The 22664-nt window shown below is 39.9% G+C and overlaps 1 protein-coding gene across 1 annotated transcript in view; it reads right to left on the minus strand.

Annotated features, from left to right (window-relative positions):
* Positions 1 to 20385, minus strand: part of SPMIP7 (sperm microtubule inner protein 7) — a 35722-nt gene extending 15337 nt beyond the window's left edge. The window contains exons 1-7 of the mRNA XM_077808717.1: positions 19953 to 20385; positions 14354 to 14451; positions 12624 to 12700; positions 8809 to 8947; positions 6170 to 6237; positions 5027 to 5068; positions 4389 to 4496 (exon numbers count right to left, since the gene is read on the minus strand). Coding sequence (XP_077664843.1) covers positions 4389 to 4496; positions 5027 to 5068; positions 6170 to 6237; positions 8809 to 8947; positions 12624 to 12700; positions 14354 to 14451; positions 19953 to 20385 — 965 coding nt within the window. The remainder of the gene's footprint in view (positions 1 to 4388; positions 4497 to 5026; positions 5069 to 6169; positions 6238 to 8808; positions 8948 to 12623; positions 12701 to 14353; positions 14452 to 19952) is intronic.
* Positions 20386 to 22664: the final 2279 nt, after the last annotated feature.

The following is a 22664-nucleotide window of genomic DNA, read 5'->3' on the forward strand; positions in this document are numbered from 1 at the left end:
TATTTCTGAGAAGCAGGAAAAGAGGGACATGGCAAATAGAGAATGCTGGGAATGTGGGCAGGGAACGTGGTGCTTATTTGGACAGTGCCACCACTTCAGTTTCAAGGGATATGTCTACACTGCAATAAAACACCCGCGGCTGGCCCATGTCAGCTGACTGGGGCTTCTGGAGCTCAGGCTGTGAGACCATAAAACTGAAGTGTAGATGTCCAGGCTTGGTCTGGAGTCTGAGCTCTGTGACCCTGTGACAGGGGAGGGTCCCTGAGTCTGGGCTTCAGCCCAAACCTGGATGTCCACCTGCAATTCTATAGCCCAGCAGACCAAGCCCTGTGAGCCTGAGTCAGTTGACATGGGTCAGCCATGGGTGATTTACTGCAGTGTGGACATACCCATAGGGTTAACATAGTGACCATATATTTTAAAAAATGTATTTCAGGATAACCATTTTCTATTCTTTTGTGCTTCAACTCAACCAGAAGTTATGAATGATGAAGACTGGATGAAATTCTATTGGATGAAATTCAGTGTTATGCAGGAGGACGGACTAAATGATCATAATGGTCATGTCTGCCCTTAAGATCTATAAATTTATAATCTTTTATTTAGGCTTAGTGGATATGGTGTCTATACGAGGAGTCAGATTCTGATCCCCTTAATCACAGGGAATAGCATCTTAATCTGCAAATAGTCCCACTGAAATTAGTAGGGCTACCTGAAGAGTAAGGTGCTACTCAGAGTGAGTAAGGGTAGCAGCACTTGGCGCTATTTAAAGTAATGTGCATTCTGCATTAAATTAATAGAGATGACTGGACCTAATGATTACTAGAGAACACAACAAAACCAGCCATCCCCATACCTGCTACAGACATTTGTTTAGCATATGTTCTGAAATTTGTGATGCAGGCCCATCTCTCTGACAAGGGGAATTTGCCTTTTCTGCAGAAGAGAGGGGGGACATTTTTAGAGCTTATTTTTACCACAAAAAAATATACCTCCTGTGGTTTCCTTACAAATGTGGACTACCCCTGTTCACTGAAAACTATAGAAAGAAAAGATCTAGCCAATGAGAAACTGTACACAAAAAACAAGTTAGTTCATCTTTTGTTTTACCACCTTTATGTGTTACCCCAGCTTTCCAGGTAAGTGCTTCTGACCAGCTCAGCTTGCTTAAGAAAAATTCAGGAAGGACATAACAAGAAAAAAAATATTTTCAAGTTCATAATGTAAGTAAAAGGAAATCATATATTTAATAGAATATAAACAGCTTTTATAAACTCAGAGGACATCTAGTGGCCAAAGCTAGTACTCACTTGTTTAGCATTATAACACTCAATCTTATCATGAGACATCCCAGTTTTCCATGACCAAAAGCCAAAATTCTCTGGTAAAAAAACACTAAAATCTGCATTTTTCCATGATTAAAATGAAACACTGAACTTTAGTTTCCTTAGCCACAACCAGGATAACAGTATTTCTTGTTTTGGACCAGGACAGTCTCCTTTTTAAGCCCTGTCCCAGACGTCCTGACTTTTTTGGCAAAACTGGGCAAAAGCAAATGGGACAAATGCCCAGTTTTGCCGTTGGGGGGCACAGAGCAACATTTTGTGGGGGCTTGGGCTGTCAGTCCCTGCCCCAGGCAGCTCAGGCCAACCCTGTGCAGTATCCTGTTTTCACTTTGGGAAATATGGTCATTAAAATTAGTTAATATGTTTTCATTTTTTCACAAAACATAAAAACTAAAGATTCTCTGTAAAAATGCAAATTCTGTGTTTTTCCCCACGACAAACAGATTTCTAGGACTCCTACTTATCATTCAGAAACAATGCCTTCTTTTTTCTATCTATGGACTTGTTCATTAATATTGCAGTGTAACACAGTAATAGTCAGTTATATACTAATTTAGGATTGGACTTTTCCTTACTCTCCCCCCTTCACCCCCGCTCTCCCCTGCGGGGAAAAACAGAATGCTGAATTCCAGAAATTGCCGTCCTTGTAGTATGCCTCAGAAAATTCTACATCTCCTTGTAGTGGTTTTGTTAAGGACGTTGTATTAAATGCATCTGATGTGACTTGACTTTTTATTTGTTTAATATTGTGATTCTGTGCATGTCACAAAAGAATACGGCTATATAGCCATGTATCCTATGTATGCAGAGTGATAGCGTACATAAATTGCTACATTCTTCTCCAAAACTATTGAGTTCTTATACTTGTTTCTCCCAGGACTTTACCCTGTTATGTTTATTGAAAGTATGGTAAAAACTAGATCTTTGCCTTGAAAGGTTTACAGCTTCAAGAAGATTATAGTTAGCAGTAGGTATTAGGTGTCCAACCTTATACACATATGACAAAATTTTTAACTCAGGTGCTTAGTATCAAGCACAACTATTCATATTTAGACACCTAACAAGTAACTTTTCAGAAGTGATGAGCACTTCTAGTGCCAATTTCTAGCTCTTATTTTAATCAGTGGGAATTGCTCAGCGTCGGCCTTATCTGAAGCCCATTAAAATTAATGGAAAGACTTCAAGACTTCAGGGGACTTTGGACTGGGGCCCCTAACTTTGGAAAGTAAAATTTGAAAATGTTGGCCCCAGAAATTGGTTTTAAGGGTACAGTGTGTCTGTATCTCCCACTGACTTCAACTGGAGTTCTGGATGCTTAGCCCCTCTGAAAGTCAGGCCTGTGATATCTAAAGTTGAGAACCTGAAAACAGAAGCATCCAAACTTAGAAACTACTTGTGAAACACTGGGTCTGAGGCCATGATCCAAAGCCTCATTGAAGTTAATAGGAGCAGTCTTTCAATTGACTCAGTAGTAGATGTGGGTGAGGCCCTAATGGCCAGATTTACACAGGTGCTCAGGCACCTAAACACACAGATAGATGCATAGTGGGACTTTCAAAAGCATCTAAGCAGGTTAGGTCCTAACTTCCATTGAAGTCACCTTTGTAAATCTGGTCCTAAGTGTTTTTACCCAGTGGATCAACAGCAAAGGAAGGAATATATAATCCCTTATATATAACGTTTTCTGGCTCCAAACACTGTTCCATACCCGCTGGACCATAAATAACACATTATAGAGACACAATGGTGTATAGGCACTATCGCAAGTAGTCTATACCTCCCAGTGTCTGCACTATCAGAGCAGATTTAGTTTGACAGACAACTGTCGGTAGGCTATTACAAACATGTTCTAGTATCATGGATAACACCACACTACTGAGGGATGGATATAAATTTACATATTTAACTTACATTAGTACAAATGTTTTCCAATCACAAAGATATTTTTCTTTACATATTTAAGCCAAGGTCATTTAGCAAAATATCAATTAAACGTTCCATGAAAAGGAGTAAAATAGTTACAAGAAAATGCCCAGATTCCATGTCACTCATTTCTCCTCCATAGGGAATCAACCTGCATTGCCCTAATATCTGCCAGCAGAGGAGTGACAGTATTAAGCAGACATACAGTATGATATTTGCCATAATAATTCTTAACCAACAGAATATACACTTGGTGAAACACAGGAATTAATGAGGTTGAGAGGTGCTTCTAATTTATTTGTCTTTTTCCAAAGTAACCCATCTATAGAATTGTAAATTAATGAAAACAGAAGCTTCTGCTTAACTTCATTTTCTCTGAAGTGCTTATTAAAGCAGTTTCAGGAACAACTATACCACAGGAAGTCTAATTTGGATAATGAATAAAAAGAGGCGAGAGAGAAAAAAAGCAAGACAGCTGAAAAAGCATCAGGTTTCTGAAAGATGGAAAAAGGTTTACTCTGAATTTCTGAAGGGCCAATGTTATTCCAGTTTTACACTACATCACCTCTACAAAAATAAGTAGCACTGTTCAGCACCAGATTGGAGCAGAGTAATGGAGAATCAAGCCCTAGGGTTCTGTGATGAATTCATTCATAGGTTAGGCTGCAGGTGGGAGATATAATCTAACACAAACATGAAGGGTAAAGTTTGCCACACTGTACAAGATAATCCTATTAGCAAAATCTCCCCCCATCTTGTAGCTGCTGCTATGACTACATTTTTTGTATCCAGACAGAATTGTCTTTTAAATTGGCTCAAATTGATCCATGTTTAATTACATTGTATTCTAATGGCCATTGTAGTCAATGGCTATCTTTCCTTTGACTGTAATGGCCTTTGGTGTGCTCAGTGAGCCACACAGTGAAAACCCTCTGGTACCTAAAACCCAACAATATCACTTGTGCAACAGACCCTCATACAGATCCCTCCATCCAGGATAGGGAAAATCCTATGTCCTTTCTTGTGCAAGACCAGGGCCTTGGGCCCTTTTCTTCTTTTCAAGATGACTAAAACTCCAGCAGTAGTTATAGTAAAAGCAAGGTAATAGAGGCAACATACTGAGCAGTTCTTGTGTAGCGAGGTTTTGAAGTTCGAACACTGCCAAGAGTAATCACATCTACACTGGCATTGTCTAGGTCTTCAAAATTCTCTGCACCAGCACAGCCACTGTTTGAATAAAAAGGAAAAGCAAAGACATATACATTATTCATAAGACAGCTGGCAGAGGCAGCTGAATCATACTTCAAGCTCCACATCTATAGTTATTTATTAAAATGGTCCACAAGAAAATACATGGAGATGAACTAGCCTTTGTGCAGTAATGTCCCAAGACAAAAACAAACACACAGAACCAGGAGCATATAATTAATGACAACTCTACCACATATGTGCAGTGATCAGTTTCGGGAAAGCTGGAAGTAACGTGAGAAACATCTGTCATCCCTACTTTTTTTTGACGTTTATACTGTGCCATAGTAAAGTATGATACCATTGAGATGAGGACACAATAGATCCTCATTCTTAACTCACAATATTGTAAATGAGGAGTAATTCCACTGAAGTCAGTGGAGTTACCCAAGAATAAGCAGAGGAGAATAGTCAAGCTGCAAACCTTGCATTATGAAGATGAGACAAATGGGCTGATTGCATTAAATCAAAACTGAAAAAATACATAATGTTGCTAAATCTTTACTTACGTGTAGAGAGGAATATGTTGAGTTCGAGAGCTTGGGCTTACACTGTTAAGAAAAATGCAAGATATATTAGTTATTAGAAAAAAGATGGAACTGATTTAACTGATTATTATGTTAAGCAAACTTTTTATGCAGCAAACATGAAAAGATAAAGAGGAAGTGACTTAGAGACCTATTTTTGAGGATGCACAGGAGTGGCAGAGACAAGTCCAAGTTTTGCTTTTGGAATGACGGGGGTGAAGGGAGCTCAAAATCAAGTAGTGGTGAATGATCTTTGTGCTGCGGGGCTGGCATATATGTGAATGTCCCTATTCAGCAGGCAGAGTTTTGGGGTTTCAAACCATATCACAGGTAATTGCTGTTTCAGTCACTGTGTGACAAAGCATTTTAATAACTGAGCTGCTCTTCAGAGGGAAGCTCAAATCCCCTGGACTTCAATGGGAGATATATCAATTTAACATCAGGCTTGAATTTGCTCTCTCTCTCTCACTCTGTCCCTCTTGTTCTGATCCATCACATTAGGGCTTTGCTGTCCTTCCCTTCTCACTCTGCCTACCTGTCTTTTCTCCTCCCGCCCTCACCCTACCATCTTCTATTTAATCTGTCCCTGGCTCACTTCCCATCCTCTCTTTACTTGTCCCTGACTCGCCCTCTGAGCCCCTACTGATCTTTCCCTGTTTTCTCCTACTGTTCAGCTGAAATGCATTGATAATTTCTAACACTACGAAAAAGGACAAAGTCTTGGATTTTGTAAATATATGCTACTTGTAAAATCTTTACAATAAAAACGCACCTGTCAATGAAACAGTCAGAGGTGCAGCAATTATACAGGAACTAGCTACTGGGAACCTCTCTAGTTACGTTTTCATGTCTAATCCTCCCACAGGATATATCTCAGGAATATTTTTCAATAAAATTATTAATGGAATATCTTTAACCTCTCTGATTACAGCAGGTTGGTGAAATGTACAATCACTGCAAGCTCAGATGACATCACAATACACAACATGGAATCTGTGTAACTATCTTTGAAAAAAGAACTATACCATACACAGAGAGATAAACATGGTGGAGATAACATGGTGGAGATAAACATAAAGGAAACATGGTGATTAAAAGACAATTAAAATATAAAAAGAAACTTACAAATCAATTGGTTTTTGTGGTGAAGTAAAAGATCTTGTTTGAAATCTGTCCCAGAGGCCCCCAACAATCTAGAATCACAATCAGAATGCTTCTTGAAACATGAGCTCTGTGTAACACAATATCACTTAATTAGGTAAGCCGGATATATTTTTATGTGCTGATCCTGCAATCAGATCTGCTGGCCTGTGCAGACCCAATTGCAAAACTGGGCTTTAGTTCCCAAAATATCATTAATTAGACAACCAAAAGGTAGTGTACAGTCTAGACCAAAAGATATGAAGTTTTGAATCCTCTTTTTTTTGAGAGCTGACTAAATTGAATCAAGTTGTTAACATATTGGAAGTGTCAGCCAACTGGGATGAGGGCAGTCTAGCCTAGTGGCCAGGGTCAGAGCCATAGTCTATCATCAGGAGCCAAAGCCAAGGATCAAAACTGGAAGGCAGAAACTGATCTAGCAGAGCTGGGGGTCAAGCTGGAGTCCATGGTCAGGAGCTAGAGCCAAGGGTCAAACTGGAGGTCAGGAACTGGACCAAGCAGGATATCACGCCAGGAGGGGTTCAAGGCAGGGGCAGGACAGAGGCAAGGCTAGGTGCAAGGCAGGAGCAGCAGGAACAAGGTAACACAGGAGCAAACACAGAGAAGACAGCAAACTGTGGCTGCTGCTGGCCTAAGAGCCAGCCTGCTGGCCTCTGCAGCCAGTTAGGTTGCATGGCTAATCAGGCAGCTTGCTGCAGGCCAGTTGCACTGATAGGCTTCAAGGAGACTAGCTCTGTTGCAGGCCCTGATTCCTGACAGGAAAATTTCAAAATGAACTGTGTTTCTCATGCACTTTTCCCTCAAAGGATTCAGTGATTTAGGTTATAACAAATAAACTCCTCTGTCCTCAGGCAATTTGCAGATATTATAGCAGTAACCTTAGGACCCATTATTTTAACAATTAAAATAAATAATTACATGAAATAAATACATTATATGCTTTTTCATGCTACAGGATAATTTCTGCTCTCATTTTTCACTGATGTTTTTCTTTCTCTTCTTTGACACTTTGCATGTATTACCTATTTTTCTGCATGCAGTCTTTAGAAAAGAGAAAAAAGATGCCAGTCCCTGTGAAGCCAGCTGAAATGCTGCTTTCTGAGTCAAGTGGTAGAGTCTCCTCTATGAATACAGTGACCTGCTTTTTACTTTTGAAAACTAAAGGAAACATCCTTGCATTTGTGAGCATGAATCCCATAGTTTTGGTACTGATTTTCTAAGCAGCCTGATGTATGCCTCATGGCACTTTGTTTTCTGTTTTGTGATGTATTTGCATGCAATTAATTTGACTGGGGAGGTAAGTAAGCTACAGGTTTTGTGTATAAAGAAGAGGGAGGAGACTTCCCACACTGTACACCCAAAAGTGCCTCAATCTTGTCCTGAAGGGGTGAGAGAATAGCTCATTCTCATGCCAATTCAAAACTTGGTCTCTGTTGGCTGCTAAAGGTGCCAATTAGTATAAATTGTGATGGCATTTTTTGTCACGTGAACATTTGCCCACTGGGAACTAGATGGAGGCCCAGGTCAAACAGGACTTTTAGCAGTTATCGGATGGGAACATTTCTTCACCACATTTAGAGCGGTACCACAGTGGTGAAAGTCTCTATATTTCATTATCAATCCCCTAAGCAATCCAATCCTGTCTGACTCTAATAAAAGGGACTAAATGTTTTAATATTATGTTACAGTTAATATTTTTAAAAAATATAGGTGAGATAAAACTATGGGCCTGATCCAATGAACACTGAAATCAATAAAAAGGAAGTCTGGTCAAAAATTATCCATCAAAATTGTTTCTCAATGGAAAATTGGGTTTTTGACTGAATGAAATTTTCCATGAAAAGTGTGCTTTCCATAAAATCAAAACATTTAGATTCAGATAACATTCCACAGTACCTCATGGGAGTTGAAGTTTGATTTCCTCATTTCCCCATTCTCCTTTATGGGATGGGCTCCTTGTTCAGACTACATCTCCTACCATGGCAAGTGATACCCGAGATATAACAACCTGGAGGAGAAACTGCGGTGCATCACGAAAGATGTAGTCCAGCGAGGGGGCCCAAGTTATAGAGGAGAATCAGAGCACATGTAATTTTAACTAACCACCAACATGGCAACACCACAACAGCATTCCAAACCAAAAAAAAAAAAAAAGATATTGATTGAAATAACTGAAAGTCAAAACTTTTTGAAGAAAATTTCAATTAAAACTATTTTTTCCCATTTTCACTGACATTTTTAATGGAAAAGAGCCCATTTCTGCCCAGCTCTAAAGAAAAGGTTCTGATTGACTTCAGTGGGCATTGAATTTTCAGTAAATGGCTTTTGTGGCTTGTAAATGCTCCAGTTTCACATCCTTGAATTCTCATGAACTGACTCATTTACTACCCCTTTCTTTGTCAGATACAGAGTAACAAAACAAAAGATAGGCTTTAGCCATCAAGTCAGGATCCAGTTTTTGACTTTCCCAAACTACAGGAATGTTTGGATTTAGGGTATTGGTTTGGGCCTATTTCTAAAAGGTTATGACCCACAGGCCATAATTTGTGCATATTTCATTAGCAAAAACCATAAACTGTCATTTTAAAAAAAGGTTCACTGACTTGGCTTATTTCTGGCGCAGGGTTGTATCTCTTTAGTGTAAAACACTGGGAGATGGGATCAGCCATCACTTCTACTGTTGATTCTAGCTGTGGGATTTTGGATGGTAATATCTTATCCCAAGGAACTTCTTCATAAGCTCTAGACCATTAATAAAAAAAAGAAGAAAGGGAACATATTTAAAACAATCATTAGAAGTGATGCATGGTGTGACATGTATAACTAGGGGATTAAAATGTACTTTGCATGTGAGAATTAGATAATGCAATCTCCTAATAGTCTGCTAACATTATATTGGATCTGCACATGAGAACATATTTCAGAAACTGCAGAGAAAGAGTGATTTTTTTCTTGCTGCTCAGTGAAAGAGAATGAATGACAAAGACTTGCCTCCTGGAAGAGGAATTTTTAGCATACAGTGAGCCGCTAAAGCTAATTAAAGTGGCCACACATGTTTTACCAAAATACTCCTTAGTTTATGGGAAGGAGCACTGAGTTAGGATCCAGGAGATCTTCTCTTCCACTGAATGCCCTTAGCAGGCTCCACATTTCCCACCCTTCCTTTACAAGAGGCAAATACCATATCTTCTTATCTTGCAAACAGAGTAAATAAGGACTAGAGAGGTGGCCCAAAATTACAGATGAAGTCAGTGGCAGAGTTTGGAAGTAAATACAAGTCTCAGATGACAGTGCAGAATCTCATCTATTAAGCCACAGTGCCTCTCTGAAAAAAAAAAAGTACCTGTCTATCTTAAGGTTTTATACTAAAAAGAAAAGGAGAACTTGTGGCACCTTAGAGACTAACAAATTTATTTGAGCATAAGCTTTCGTGAGCTACAGCTCACTTCATCAGATGCATTCAGTGGAAAATATAGTGGGGAGATTTATATACACAGAGAACATGAAACAGTGGGTATTACCATACACACTGTAAAGAGAGTGAACACTTAAGGTGAGCTATTACCAGCAGGAGAGTTGTGCTGGGGCGGGGGGACCTTTTGATAATCAAGGTGGGCCATTTCCAGCAGTTGACAAGAACGTCTGAGAAACAGTGGGGGGTCGGGGAGAAAATAAACATGGGGAAATAGTTTTACTTTGTGTAATGACCCATCCACTCCCAGTCTTTATTCAAGCCTAAGTTAATTGTATACAGTTTGCAAATTAATTCCAATTCAGCAGTCTCTCATTGGAGTCTGTTTTTGAAGTTTTTTTGTTGAAGGTTTTATACAGTCGTCCACCACCATAGTATATGAGTACCTTCCATGTAAAAAAAAGCAATAGCAAAATCTCTATTGGATTTCATGGAATCTCTGGCACATCTCTCTTTTTGGTGTCAAAACTCTGCTTGGGTTAGGTTTTTGTTTTTTTGGGGGGCGGAGGCGGGGGGAGAGGGGCTGGAGAATTAGTAGAGGTTTGGCCATAAAAGGGGTGTTTGAATTGTATCACTTATGATGGAAAGGTTTTCTAAAAGAGGAAGGCCTTGGAACATTTCCTAAAGAATCAGATCTAGGTGTTTGGGTAAGTTTTTAGGAACTCTATGCCCACCTTGTCATGCATCTTTACATCCACAGATTAAAATGTGCATGTAAGTGTAAATCATAATTAGCTACATCTTTCAGAGAATACTATGGATAAGAAGCATGTCCTAGTTGGGATACCATGTTGCTCTTTTCAAGCAACATTATACTAACCCATCTGTGTATCCCATCAGCATGGACCATGGAATTCTGTTCTGGCTGCCAGGATTTGTGGAACATTTGTGTTAGATTTTCAGCATAGAATAAAGACATATGCAACCTGTTATTAGCCCATTATGTTCATCAAAAATGATAATAACCTCACTCTAGGGAGGACAGTTATTTACGAGGTTAGAAGACATTAAAGAGTTTATAATATGATTAAGTAACTGCTAGCAAAAGGGACAGCAAAGCCTCTAGTACCAGCACATCTAAAATGAGCTATAAATTTATGACCAAAATGGATGCTTCTTTTAAGTAAGGCCCTATGAAATCCAATTTATTATTGTAGATTTTCAGATTTATTATTTTCTGATTGTGTTTTGTTTCCATTTAAAAATATAGTTCTTTCTTTATATTTTTTTAATCAAAATTGCTTGATACATTGACAACAATTAAGTAGCCTTCCTATAAATGCACAAAAATGTTCAGAATTGGATTGCAATAGGAAAAACTGGTTTTACAAAAGAAACCCCTACAATTTCAACAAAACATTCTGCAGATATACAGTATACAGTGAAAGTAACACATTCTAAATCACTTTTAAAAGTAGCACTCAGTTATATGACCAAACTAACATTATTGAACAGTAACACAAGAAGTCCACAGAAGAGCCTATTACAGTATCATTTAACTGAATTCATATTTGAATAATTAAAATTTAAAAAATAATGCACTAAATATAAAATAGTTCATCCTTAGCAGTCATTGTTGCCTTTTAAATTAAACTCGGTACTTTCAAGCTTCCTACATTCTGAAGGAATGCTTCAATTAATTTCAAATTTCATTAAATAATTTCAAACTATCAAATCCATAGTTTATTGCTGAGTAGCAATATAAAGTGACAAACTTCAATGTCATTATTTTTGCCATATCTGGCAGACATCTCCATTGTGATACATTATGGTTAGCCTGTTAGTGTTTTCCTCAGAAACTGATTCCCTCTTGTCGACAAGTAGGTTTTAATATTTACTAAAAGTTCCTCTCTGTGGCTACAGAGCTGACAGGGAAGAAGATGTAAGGTAGGGCAACCTCTGCTACTTTAGGCACTCGTCGCTTCATAACACATATATATGCATTCTCCTTTTGTGTGTCTTTGAGAAGGGGGACACCGATACCACATAAAGGAGCATGAAGAGGTTCTTTCAAATGAACTTGTGCTTGCTTGGGCACTGAATACTTTTATTGACACAGCACCCCAATGGAATTTCAGCTTCTCCCTTAATGTGATGCCAGTGTCCCAGAGGAGCACACCAGCTCCTGACATGAAAATGACATAGCAAGGAACGGAGATCCCAGAAGCTGCCCTTAAATCCCGGATGTGAGCCCTTCTCCCCTAGCCCCTGCACTCCCTCGTGGCCCTAGCCCCCTGCACTCCTTCCCCATGCCCTCTGCACCTCCTCCCCATGCCCCCTGCGTTCCTAGCCCCCTGCACACACCCCACCCCACCCCACCGGTCTCTTATCTCCAGTGGCTGCACATGGCTCAGCCCTGCTGCCCGTCTGCTGCTGCGGTCCTAGTGCTGGGGAGAGTCTGGATTCCATGTTATTGTTTTGATTCCGCGATTCCCTCCATATTCTTATTAACCTAGATTTCATAGGGACCTATTTAAAACTCTCCAAATTTTAATCAGAACATTTGGGTGGAAACCGACAATTCTGTGACAAACAAAGACAATGGGACAAATAAATATGAGCATTTATTTTCATGGGAAAGGAAAATTCTAAAGTAATACACAATTTGTAATGAAATCGCCCCATAAAAGGTGTTGGAGTTTGAGGAATAGGGACACTTGACTGGCAGCAGTTATTCAAAGTTATTCACTGGCAGCAGTTATTCAAAGCCTTTCCTAATTGAAATATAAAAGGAATAGAGAGCATTGTCCGCATATAGCATGCCTGCTGCCAGTTTTGAATTTCTGCACGTATTGTAACAACTCCTTAAAACATATGCAGTTTAGGGTTGTAGGAAACAACTGAATGAATTTCTTAAATGTACAGCTACTGAAAGATGAATAGAGGAAGAAGGTGAATAAACATGAAGTAACAAAAAATCTCTTCTTGATAGAAACAGTTGCTCACTTTTGGGTACTTGAGATGTAGAAATAGTCCCTCGCTTTTTCTTCTCGCCAACTTTCAGAAGGAGGATCACTTGATTTCTAGAGAGAACATAATATGAGAGATAGCATATGACAGGATGCCCAAATTAGTTTTGGGAACTCCATGAACACTCATAAAATTCTGAACTTTTTTTTTTAAAAAGATGAGCTGAATGGGATTTATGGTCTCTTCCTGTAAAATGTTTAATCTCCTCTAATATCAGAATGTGAAACAGGCAGTTTCACATTCTTCACAAACTATCCCACATCCACCACACAAGGCTATGCAAGATGCCTCTTTATTTGGCTTTACTTCCTGTGTGTTTTATTGATATTTCTGGTTCTCAGTCAGCTCACCTCTTTAATCATCTGAAATGTACCAGCTGACTCCACTTCTAATGTTCTTTGGGAATGGCAGTGCAAACTTACCTTTCTCAGCTCCTGACATATGCCTATTATAGTGTAAGCTGGTTGTTACCAGAAAAAATTATGTTCTTGGGCCACAATCCAGCAAACTACTTAAGCATTCAGGTTTCAGAGTAACAGCCGTGTTAGTCTGTATTCACAAAAAGAAAAGGAGTTCTTGTGGCACCTTAGAGGCTAACCAATTTATTTGAGCATGAGCTTTCGTGAGCCACAGCTCACTTCATCAGATGCATACCGTGGAAACTGCAGCAGACTTTATATACACACAGAGAATATGAAACAATACCTCCTCCCACCCCACTGTCCTGCTGGTAATAGCTTATCTAAAGTAATCGTCAGGTTAGGCCATTTCCAGCACAAATCAGGAGAAAACCTGGATTTGTGCTGGAAATGGCCTAACCTGACGATTACTTTAGATAAGCTATTACCAGCAGGACAGTGGGGTGGGAGGAGGTATTGTTTCATATTCTCTGTGTGTATATAAAGTCTGCTGCAGTTTCCACGGTATGCATCTGATGAAGTGAGCTGTGGCTCACGAAAGCTCATGCTCAAATAAATTGGTTAGTCTCTAAGGTGCCACAAGAACTCCTTTTCTTTTTACTTAAGCATTGTGTAACTATAAGCATGACAGTAGTCTCATTGATTTTAAATAAGATCAGGACCTTGATGTGGAAGGATGAAAGACCACTAGACTTTTCACTATAGAATTGTACTGTTGGAAGTTAACTGTTTGAAGCAAAAGATTAAAGGGGAAGTAACTGATATAAACAGGGTATGCTTATTTTAATTTCAATTGTATCACATTATGTAAATTCTGGAAATCTGCATCAGCTCTGTGTGTGGTGTGGGCATGTAGGTATATATATGCCTTCTGTATATTATTATTATTTAGCTTATAGCAGCACTTAGAAACCTCAGTCAAGGATCAGGGCTGCATGTAGTTGATGAAATCATCTCACCCGTATTAATCTTACTTTTAAGCATTCATTCATGGTTTGTGATAAAAGAAGATTTTTTAAAAATCAGGGGCAGTGGTCAACATTACAAAGGGAGTATGTCAACAGGTACTATACAGTTATCTGAAATATTATGCTTATTTATCTGTAATTAGACTAGGAAAAGAATGTGGAATCCTAGATTACACCACTGCATGGTAAATGTTGGCAAAAGTTGATCATTGACTGCGGTACCTCTGAAGACTGGAAGTTTTCAGATACATGATTTAAAAGTCTGTTCTGTCATCCAGGCTTGTATAATCATTGAAACAAACAGTACTAGACACACTACCTTAAGTTTTGGGTCCATATGAAATGCAAAGCTATGAATTTGAAAAGAATCTCTTTGTTTAGATGAAGCAGGAGTAACTTTCATTGGACTTGTCCAACCTGAAAGAAAAGACTTGGTATTGTGCTATTCATTCTACATCTGTACTTAATTTCTTTAACAGAAATTAAACAAATGAAATGAAATAGTTTGTACATTACCATAAAGATTATAATACAGTACATCCATATATATGTACCCATTCCTGACTCTATAGAGAGAGTTACTTACAGACCTTCAGCAAAAGTCATTCAAGTAAAAGGCAGCTGAAAGAAACAATAATTAGCATTTCATCTGCTGTGATTTGGCCCTACTTAACAAAATGCAATGTATCATCAATGAAAATGAAGCTATCTTATTTAACGTACACAGGAAAAATATCCAAATCAGTAATTATGGTAAAACTTCACAAGGAAGTTATCTATATAGTGAGCTATTGCGCAGCAAGCTAAGGTATGAATCTGCAACACTCCAGCTTGCTGCACAGCAACATCCCATTTGGACATTACTACAGCACAGTGAAAGTCATTCCCATTTGCCTCAGTGTGTTGTGAATTTCAAGGCTAGTTGGGACCAGGTAAACTCAACACACTCATGTGGGAACCTTGCTATGAATAGTTTTATTCCTGTAATGCTGTAATTAATTGGTATGTATGTGTACTACTGCCCTCTACTGCAGAGAAGCAGACCTGCTTATATACACATATAGGCACTGTCTACTGGTTATGCCAAAACATTGTTCCTTCAGCTCTTTGGTTAAAGAATGTAGATTTGGATTCAAAGCCTGTGAACATTATTCCTCATGCTGTACATATAAGGTAAATATGACAGCTGTGCTGCCACACGTTTTATACAGAAGACACAGGTAGTTCTAAATTTGCTTTACTAATTGAACACACATTTTCAGAGATCTCTGCAGTATCTTATACTTTGCTATTTTCACATCTGGTTTTTGCTGTTGGGATAATTAATCTTCTCACTGTTTTTTTTTCTCTCTCTCTCTCTCTAGTTTCTGTGGAGAGATTCAGCATACTTGTAGTAATTCTGGTCCAGAGCTCAAGTGTCTGGAGTTCCCAATGTCCCTCCTGGTCTTGCTTATCCCACAGGATTGAAGATGGTATGGTCTGGCCTCTCTGGACCACATTGGGAACTCAGTGGCTTGGTTGCAACAACACTTTTATTTACCAAGAACTTAATGATCCTATTTGCTATTTGAAGTTGGCCTTCACCCATCACATTGCAGGGATCAATGATATGTATAATACATTTTGGGTCCATTTTATTTGTCTTATGTTTTCTGAGCCTGAACCTCTTTAAGGTGCATTTGAGTCACAGTTTCAAGATTTTCTGCACAACTACAAGAAATAAATAATTGGGCTTGTTGTTTGTTATTTTTTTAAGTGAAAGTTGTGGTTCTTATGTAATCACATAAAACCAGGAGCTGGGGCTTTATGAAAAACAATTAATATTGCGAGAGTCACAAAGTTACAAGAGTTGGCAACAGTGCGATCCTCTCGTGAAAGTGATGCACCGTACTGGACATCCACTGAAGTCAATGGGATTGTTGGTATTGATTTTAAAGGGAGCAGGATCAGACCCTAACAGCAGGTAATGCTGTTCACATCCCGCCTTGTTGAAGTGATTGAAGCCCTAGAGCTAAATCATTTAATCAAGAAGCAATGTGTTTTATTTTTTTATCTCTGTGTAAACTGTATTGTACTGCTTGATATAACTGAAAATAAATATACCCCATGGCTGTTCTCCTCCTATCTCTACTTCTGTCCAACAAATTGAAGCTACAGATCAGCCCCTGAAAAATGATTTCAGAGAAACGTAAAAATAAAAAAAGGTAGTTTAATTTGTAAAGACTTTCATGATAGGAGTAGCAACAGGGAAGGACTGGGGCTGCTGAAGATGCAAAGAATTTCTCTGTTACTTGGTACCAATAAAAAAGTATCACACAATGAAATACGTAACTGTAAATCATAATAATCAAATCCCTTGAGGAAATACAATTGGTTTTACTAATAGCACAGGATCCCCAAGGGATTACTCTGGATTTTTATGTGGTACTTTCTTGATGAGCTACTTACAGGATTAGCAGGAACACTATTACACATTTGAATGCATGCTTCATAATTATTTAAGAACATATGTTGCTAAGAACATTTATTTTGGTTAGTACCAGCTGGCATTTTTCAATTATTGGTTAACTCTGTTTATACTGCAGTACAAGGTAATGACTGTGAACTATGTAATCTATGGTAATTTGGTGAGTGATTGGCCAGGCTTGATCTTTTAAAAAAAAATGTTTTCATTTTATGTTTTGGGGCTTTTTTGGTTTTGTTTACATTTTTGCCTCTGATTGTCCCCGATTCCTTTTCTTCTTAACTGCAGGTATACACCTCATCTGGGTAGATATCTACATCATTGCACAAGGCAGAGCTGGTGGGGTTAGTGCTTCCTTTCCATCTGCTCTTTGGGAGGCGGGGAAGGGACGGTGGGTCTTTTGAGTCTACCTCACACCCAAGTGTGGAGTATCTACCCAGATAAGCCTGGAGAGAGGTTTCCAGGGGTGGGAAGAACTCCTCTCTCTCCCTCCCTCCCAGTGGCAGATCAAAGGCCTACTGGGTGGGGAGTGTAGCGGGCCACAGTCAGCTCTACAGCAGCAGGAATAGGGTGCTCAGTGCTCACAGATGGGGTCAGTAACAAGATCTGACGCTTGCCTCTCGTGTTCCCTTACTCTCTCCCATCTTCTTGTGGGGGTTGTTCCCTCCCCCGCCCCAATTCCTAGGGGTGCCTCAGATTCAAGTGGGGGAAAGGGGTCACAAATGCTCCTTACCAGACCACCTCCAGCTGTCTTTCCGATTCCTGTGAACAGGAGGTATTTTACCCCAACCTCCCAAAACACTGATCCAGATTCCTGGTGGTTGAATGGAGACGGGTGTTCCTGCTAGCCGCACAGCTGTCTCAGGCATATGCAACTGAATAACACTTTACAACTGGATCCAACAAGGTTTCCTGAACCTGAGCTTCTCCAGTAGAAGTATACACTTAGGGCTAGATCCTTGGGACACACTAAGCAGTGTGAAGGGACCTTAAGTGAGCCCTACAGGGGACTGAAACTGAAATTCCAGTTTCATATGATGGAGAGAAAGGGAACACTACAGGCGAGCCCAATGGGCTTATTACTAACATAAGAGCAATGAGCGAACTACTGCTGGAGGCATGCTAGGGCCAGAAACAGCATGCACTTAATAGTAGCCTTTAGGTTAAGTTACTCCTCCAGTTGCCTTGAAATCTGGAAACTGGGAAGGTGGCTTACACTCACCTCTCCTGCCAACTCCACAGCTGTGCTTACAGATCACAGAGGGCTGTGATAGAGTCCCCCTCTCTGGGTAAGTGTACTTTGCAGTGGGGAGTGAGCTGCCGTGCCCAGGTAGCCAGACTCTCACTGTCCACCAGGACAATGATGATCAGCATATCATAAGTTTTCAGATGATACCTTACAAAACATAGTTTGTACAAAATGTATCACAGTCTTGAAAAACAGGTGGACATAGGGATACAGACTGTCATACAAAACCAGGCCAGAACACACAAGGAATTAAAAATGGTGTTCTTTGTGAGGATCCCTTGGCGGTAGAATGTCTTACTGCTAGAGAACAGCGAAAACCCATGTCTGGCAACCTCCAGGTCATCATGCAAGAGTCATCTTTTTCAGCAGGCATTCTCCAAATAGCCAAGCTGTGGAATGTCTCTGGACCTAAATTCGTAAAATTTACCAATCTTAACTCCTCACATGCTGAGCTGACCAGGGCTTGCTTGATGGGTCTTTGGACTGTGAGGCTAAAATGAGGAATTTGCTTTTGCTATCCTGTTGAAACATAGCAGGACCAGTTTATAATCTCACCACTTCTTACGTGCCAACTACATTTGTATATTCCCAGCTGCCACCCCAACACCACAGGTAAACTTCTAAATATAAAAACTAGGTTTGCAAAACCTTTGTCCAGCCTCCCTTAAAAACTGGTGCTGGAGTTCTTTGTGTTCTTGGATCTCTGCGGTGTATACAGATTTTTTCCCTAAACTAGACTCTAAACGTGAATTCCTGGCCCCATTGATATTAATGGGATTTGCTGGACTTCAAGCAAGAAAAAAGCTTGGACCCTACTGGGTGTCTGAAGAAAAGCCCCTGATGATCTGTGCCTGCATCACAGATCTATCCTGTATTTCAGGTCACTACTCTGACTGAGAATTGAATGACTGACTTGGCCACAGAGAGTTCTAGATTTATTCTCTATCCCTTCGAAATCATCTCCAGGTGCAAAGTCTGCTGTCTGCCTGCTGGAGAGGCTATAATCATAACTCCTCCACGGAGTTCTGTGTCTCCAACCTTCCTTCACTTCTCCATAACTAGCAGCAGTCCAGCATTTTACCAGTCTTTGACCCCTGCAAAGTTCTATTTTACAACTATATATAAAAAAGAAATATTAAAAGAGTAAAAACTTTAAAAAATTGAGTCTGAGTGGTAAATCAGAACAACAACAAAGGGCTGACAGCCCTGTAAAGGCTATGTTTCTCTTTCAAATTTCTATCTTAAAAAAATTATATTTCTTTTAGGGTCATAGTATGCCTAAAGTTTCAGGTTTAAAGTGAAAAGTTCTAAGAGACACAAACCAGACATTAAGAACACTGCAACAATTTGTGGCACTCAGAGATTTTATGCAAAAAGAAAAGGAGGATTTGTGGCACCTTAGAGACTAACAAATTTATTTGAGCATGAGCTTTCGTGAGCTACAGCTCACTTCATCGGATGCATTCAATGGAAAATACAGTGGAGAGATTTATATACACAGAGAACATGAAACAATGGGTGTTACCATGTACACTGTAAAGAGAGTGATCAGGTAAGGTGAGCTATTACCATCAGGAGAGCGCGGGGCGGGGGGGGCGGGAGGGCGGAAAAAACCTTTTGTAGTGATAATCAAGGTGGACCATTTCCAGCAGTTGACAAGAACGTCTGAGGAAGGGGGCGGGGAGAGGAATAAGCATGGGGAAATAGTTTTACTTTGTGTAATGACCCATCCAAGGAGATAGATGTTGAACAGGTCCTAAATATGAATCACTTAACACTATCAGCCAGAAAACATTAAAATGCCACAGAAGTGTACAGGGTGATTTCCTTACTCTCCAAAATAATCTGCTCTATCAGCTCACATTACAGTAGAGACTCATTTTAGTTATTCTATTTTACTTCTTTGTTTACAGAATATGAATTCTTTTAAACATCAATTATTTCCAAAGACCTCTGCTCTGTCAATGTATGCTACAATTTGCTATTTTGGCACCTGGTTGATGCTTTCAGCTAAATCAATTAATCATCCAACTATTCTACTTCTTTCTAGTTGCTGGTTTCAGTGGAAGCATCCAGTGCAAACATATTTTGTTAAATTCATAGTTTGTAAGCTCTTTGGGGAGAAGACTGTCTTTACTTGTGTCTTGTACAGTACCGTCCTTTTTTGGTGATTAACAAATAATACATAACAATAATTTGCTTTACCTCCAAGTCTTGCCCTGATAGAAGCATCTGACACTGCCCTGGAGTTCCACCGTCTGTCCTGGCTCACCTCCTCCAACAAGACGACGTGCCTTGTGTGTGAAGTCTGTGCACTCTTTTCTGGGATGGGGACCCGCTGGTGAGGTTTCACATCACTGTAATCCACCAGGGACTCAATGGTTCTGCCACAGCAGGGCTGCAAATCAGCATCAGCTCCTGGGCTCATGAATCCTGAGCAGGGATCAGCTAAAGGCACATTGTCCCGGTGTGGGAATAAAGGGTAATCTGGCCCCACAGGAGGGCTGTAAGGATTGAATTTAAGAAAAGAATTACTGTCTTTCTCTTGGAAACTGGCAAAATCATGTTTGTCATCAGGTCCTCTCACAAAAGGCATGTACATTTTCTTTAACAGGCTTCGATACTGATGGTGATCCATCTTGTGAAATGGCTCAGCTGACCGACTGGAGCTTTTAAAGGCATTTACCTGCCTTTCAGTTCCCTGAGAAACCAGGGTCATTTTCTTTTATTGTTTTATCTGATAGTAAATTAAAAAGACTCCGCTCTCTTCTATTTCTTGGACTTTCTGAAATCCTGTCCAACAAACCACAGTAAAACTAGAGATCCTCCTCCAAAAAATTCCTGAACAGAAACCATAAAAGCCAAGACAGGAGTTCAAATGGTGAATTCTTCCCTGAAAAGCAGTGAGTGATCCAGTCAGAGAAAGAATGAAGCTGTCAAATGAGCAAAGAGTCTCTTGGTTGCTTGGCAATGGTGGAACACTAGCACACAATGAAACTTGTAAGTGTGTATATCATAATAATCTGATCCCTTGAGGAAACACAGTTGATATCTCTAAATAAGAGTACAACTATTTATTCCACGGACACACAAATAAAATGTTTTTAATTTTCCCAAGAATTATTTAGTATTTTTGTATCAGTACTTTTTAAAGTAAACTACAAAATTGACATTTACATAAGCAATAGGAACAGAATAAAAACAGATTTAACTGATATGAGTTATTAAACATACAAAAGAAAAATATTATTACTAGGAGTAAATAAATTCTATTGATCACTGGCACTAACATTATCTCCTCTATAAAATATTGCTTTTCTCTAGAGCAGTGTTTCCCAAACTTGGAACGCCGCTTGTGCAGGGAAAGCCTCTGGCGGGCCGGGTCGGTTTGTTTACCTGCCGTGTCCGCAGGTTCGGCCGATCACGGCTCCCTCTGGCCACGGTTCGCTGTGCCTGGCCAATGGGGGCTGTGGGAAGTGGCGCGGGCCGAGGGAGGTACTGGCCGCCGCTAGGGGTGACAGTGGACGAGAAGCTGGATATGAGCCAGCAGTGTGCCCTTGTTGCCAAGAAGGCCAATGGCATTTTGGGATGTATAAGTAGGGGCATAGCAAGCAGATCGAGGGATGTGATCGTCCCCCTCTATTCAACATTGGTGAGGCCTCATCTGGAGTACTGTGTCTAGTTTTGGGCTCCACACTACAAGAAGGATGTGGATAAATTGGAGAGAGTCCAGCGAAGGGCAACAAAAACGATTAGGGGTCTGGAACACATGAGTTATGAGGAGAGGCTGAGGGAACTGGGATTGTTTAGTCTGCAGAAGAGAAGAATGAGGGGGGATTTGATAGCTGCTTTCAACTACCTGAGAGGTAGTTCCAGAGAGGATGGTTCTAGACTATTCTCAGTGGTGGAAGAGGACAGGACAAGGAGTAATGGTCTCAAGTTGCAGTGGGGGAGGTTCAGGTTGGATATTAGGAAAAACATTTTCACTAGGAGGATGGTGAAACACTGGAATGCGTTGCCTAGGGAGGTGGTGCAATCTCCTTCCTTAGAAGTTTTTAAGGTCAGGCTTGACAAAGCCCTGGCTGGGATGATTTAATTGGGTATGGGTCCTGCTTTTGAGCAGGGGGTTGGACTAGATGACCTCCTGAGGTCCCTTCCAACCCTGATATTCTATGATTCTATGAACAAGCGGCGTCCCAAGTTTGGGAAACACTGCTCTAGAGTTTCACCAGTTGTTTTTACTGTAACTTATTTTAGGAGTAATGGCAATGATCCATTAAAGGCTGAAGCCAAAGTTTTCAAAGTTGATTTCCTAATGTTAGGTTGGAAAGTTATATTTAAGGAATCTAAAAAAAGCAGCCTAACTTTCAGGGGTGTTTAGTACCCCCAACTCCCAACTGATCTAAATGCAAGTGTTCAGCACCTTCAAATATCAAGACATTTTTAATTGGGTGTCTTAAACACAGATTTAGGGGCCCAACTTTAGGCACCCAACTTTGAAAATACTGACTTAAAACTTTAGTTTATTATTCTGTTAGGAGACACTTGGAGATGTGATTGAACAAACAGGCCCTGAATGTTCTCTCATGTACACTGGCTTTATGTAGCTGCAAATAGTTGGAATTTAATAGAGAATCTGTTGATGATGCATAAGATGGAACAGAATTCACAACTCACTCAATCTTTGTTGTGTTGGCTCTACTAAGAATAAAAAGCAATTAAAACTTATCATTGGTCTTCAGTGACAAAAGTATTGCTCTATCCCCAGTTTAGAGAGTAAACCTGTAGAGCCACGCACAGATACAAAATTTGTATCCACATCTGATCCGCAATCTGCAAAAATGATCCGCAGAAATCCGCAGACTTCCAGGGCTCTATCAATCTGCTAAGTCTGATGATGCCATTTTTACACAGTCA

The sequence above is a fragment of the Eretmochelys imbricata genome, chromosome 2 (assembly GCF_965152235.1).
Source record: "Eretmochelys imbricata isolate rEreImb1 chromosome 2, rEreImb1.hap1, whole genome shotgun sequence".
NCBI lineage: Eukaryota > Metazoa > Chordata > Testudines > Cheloniidae > Eretmochelys > Eretmochelys imbricata.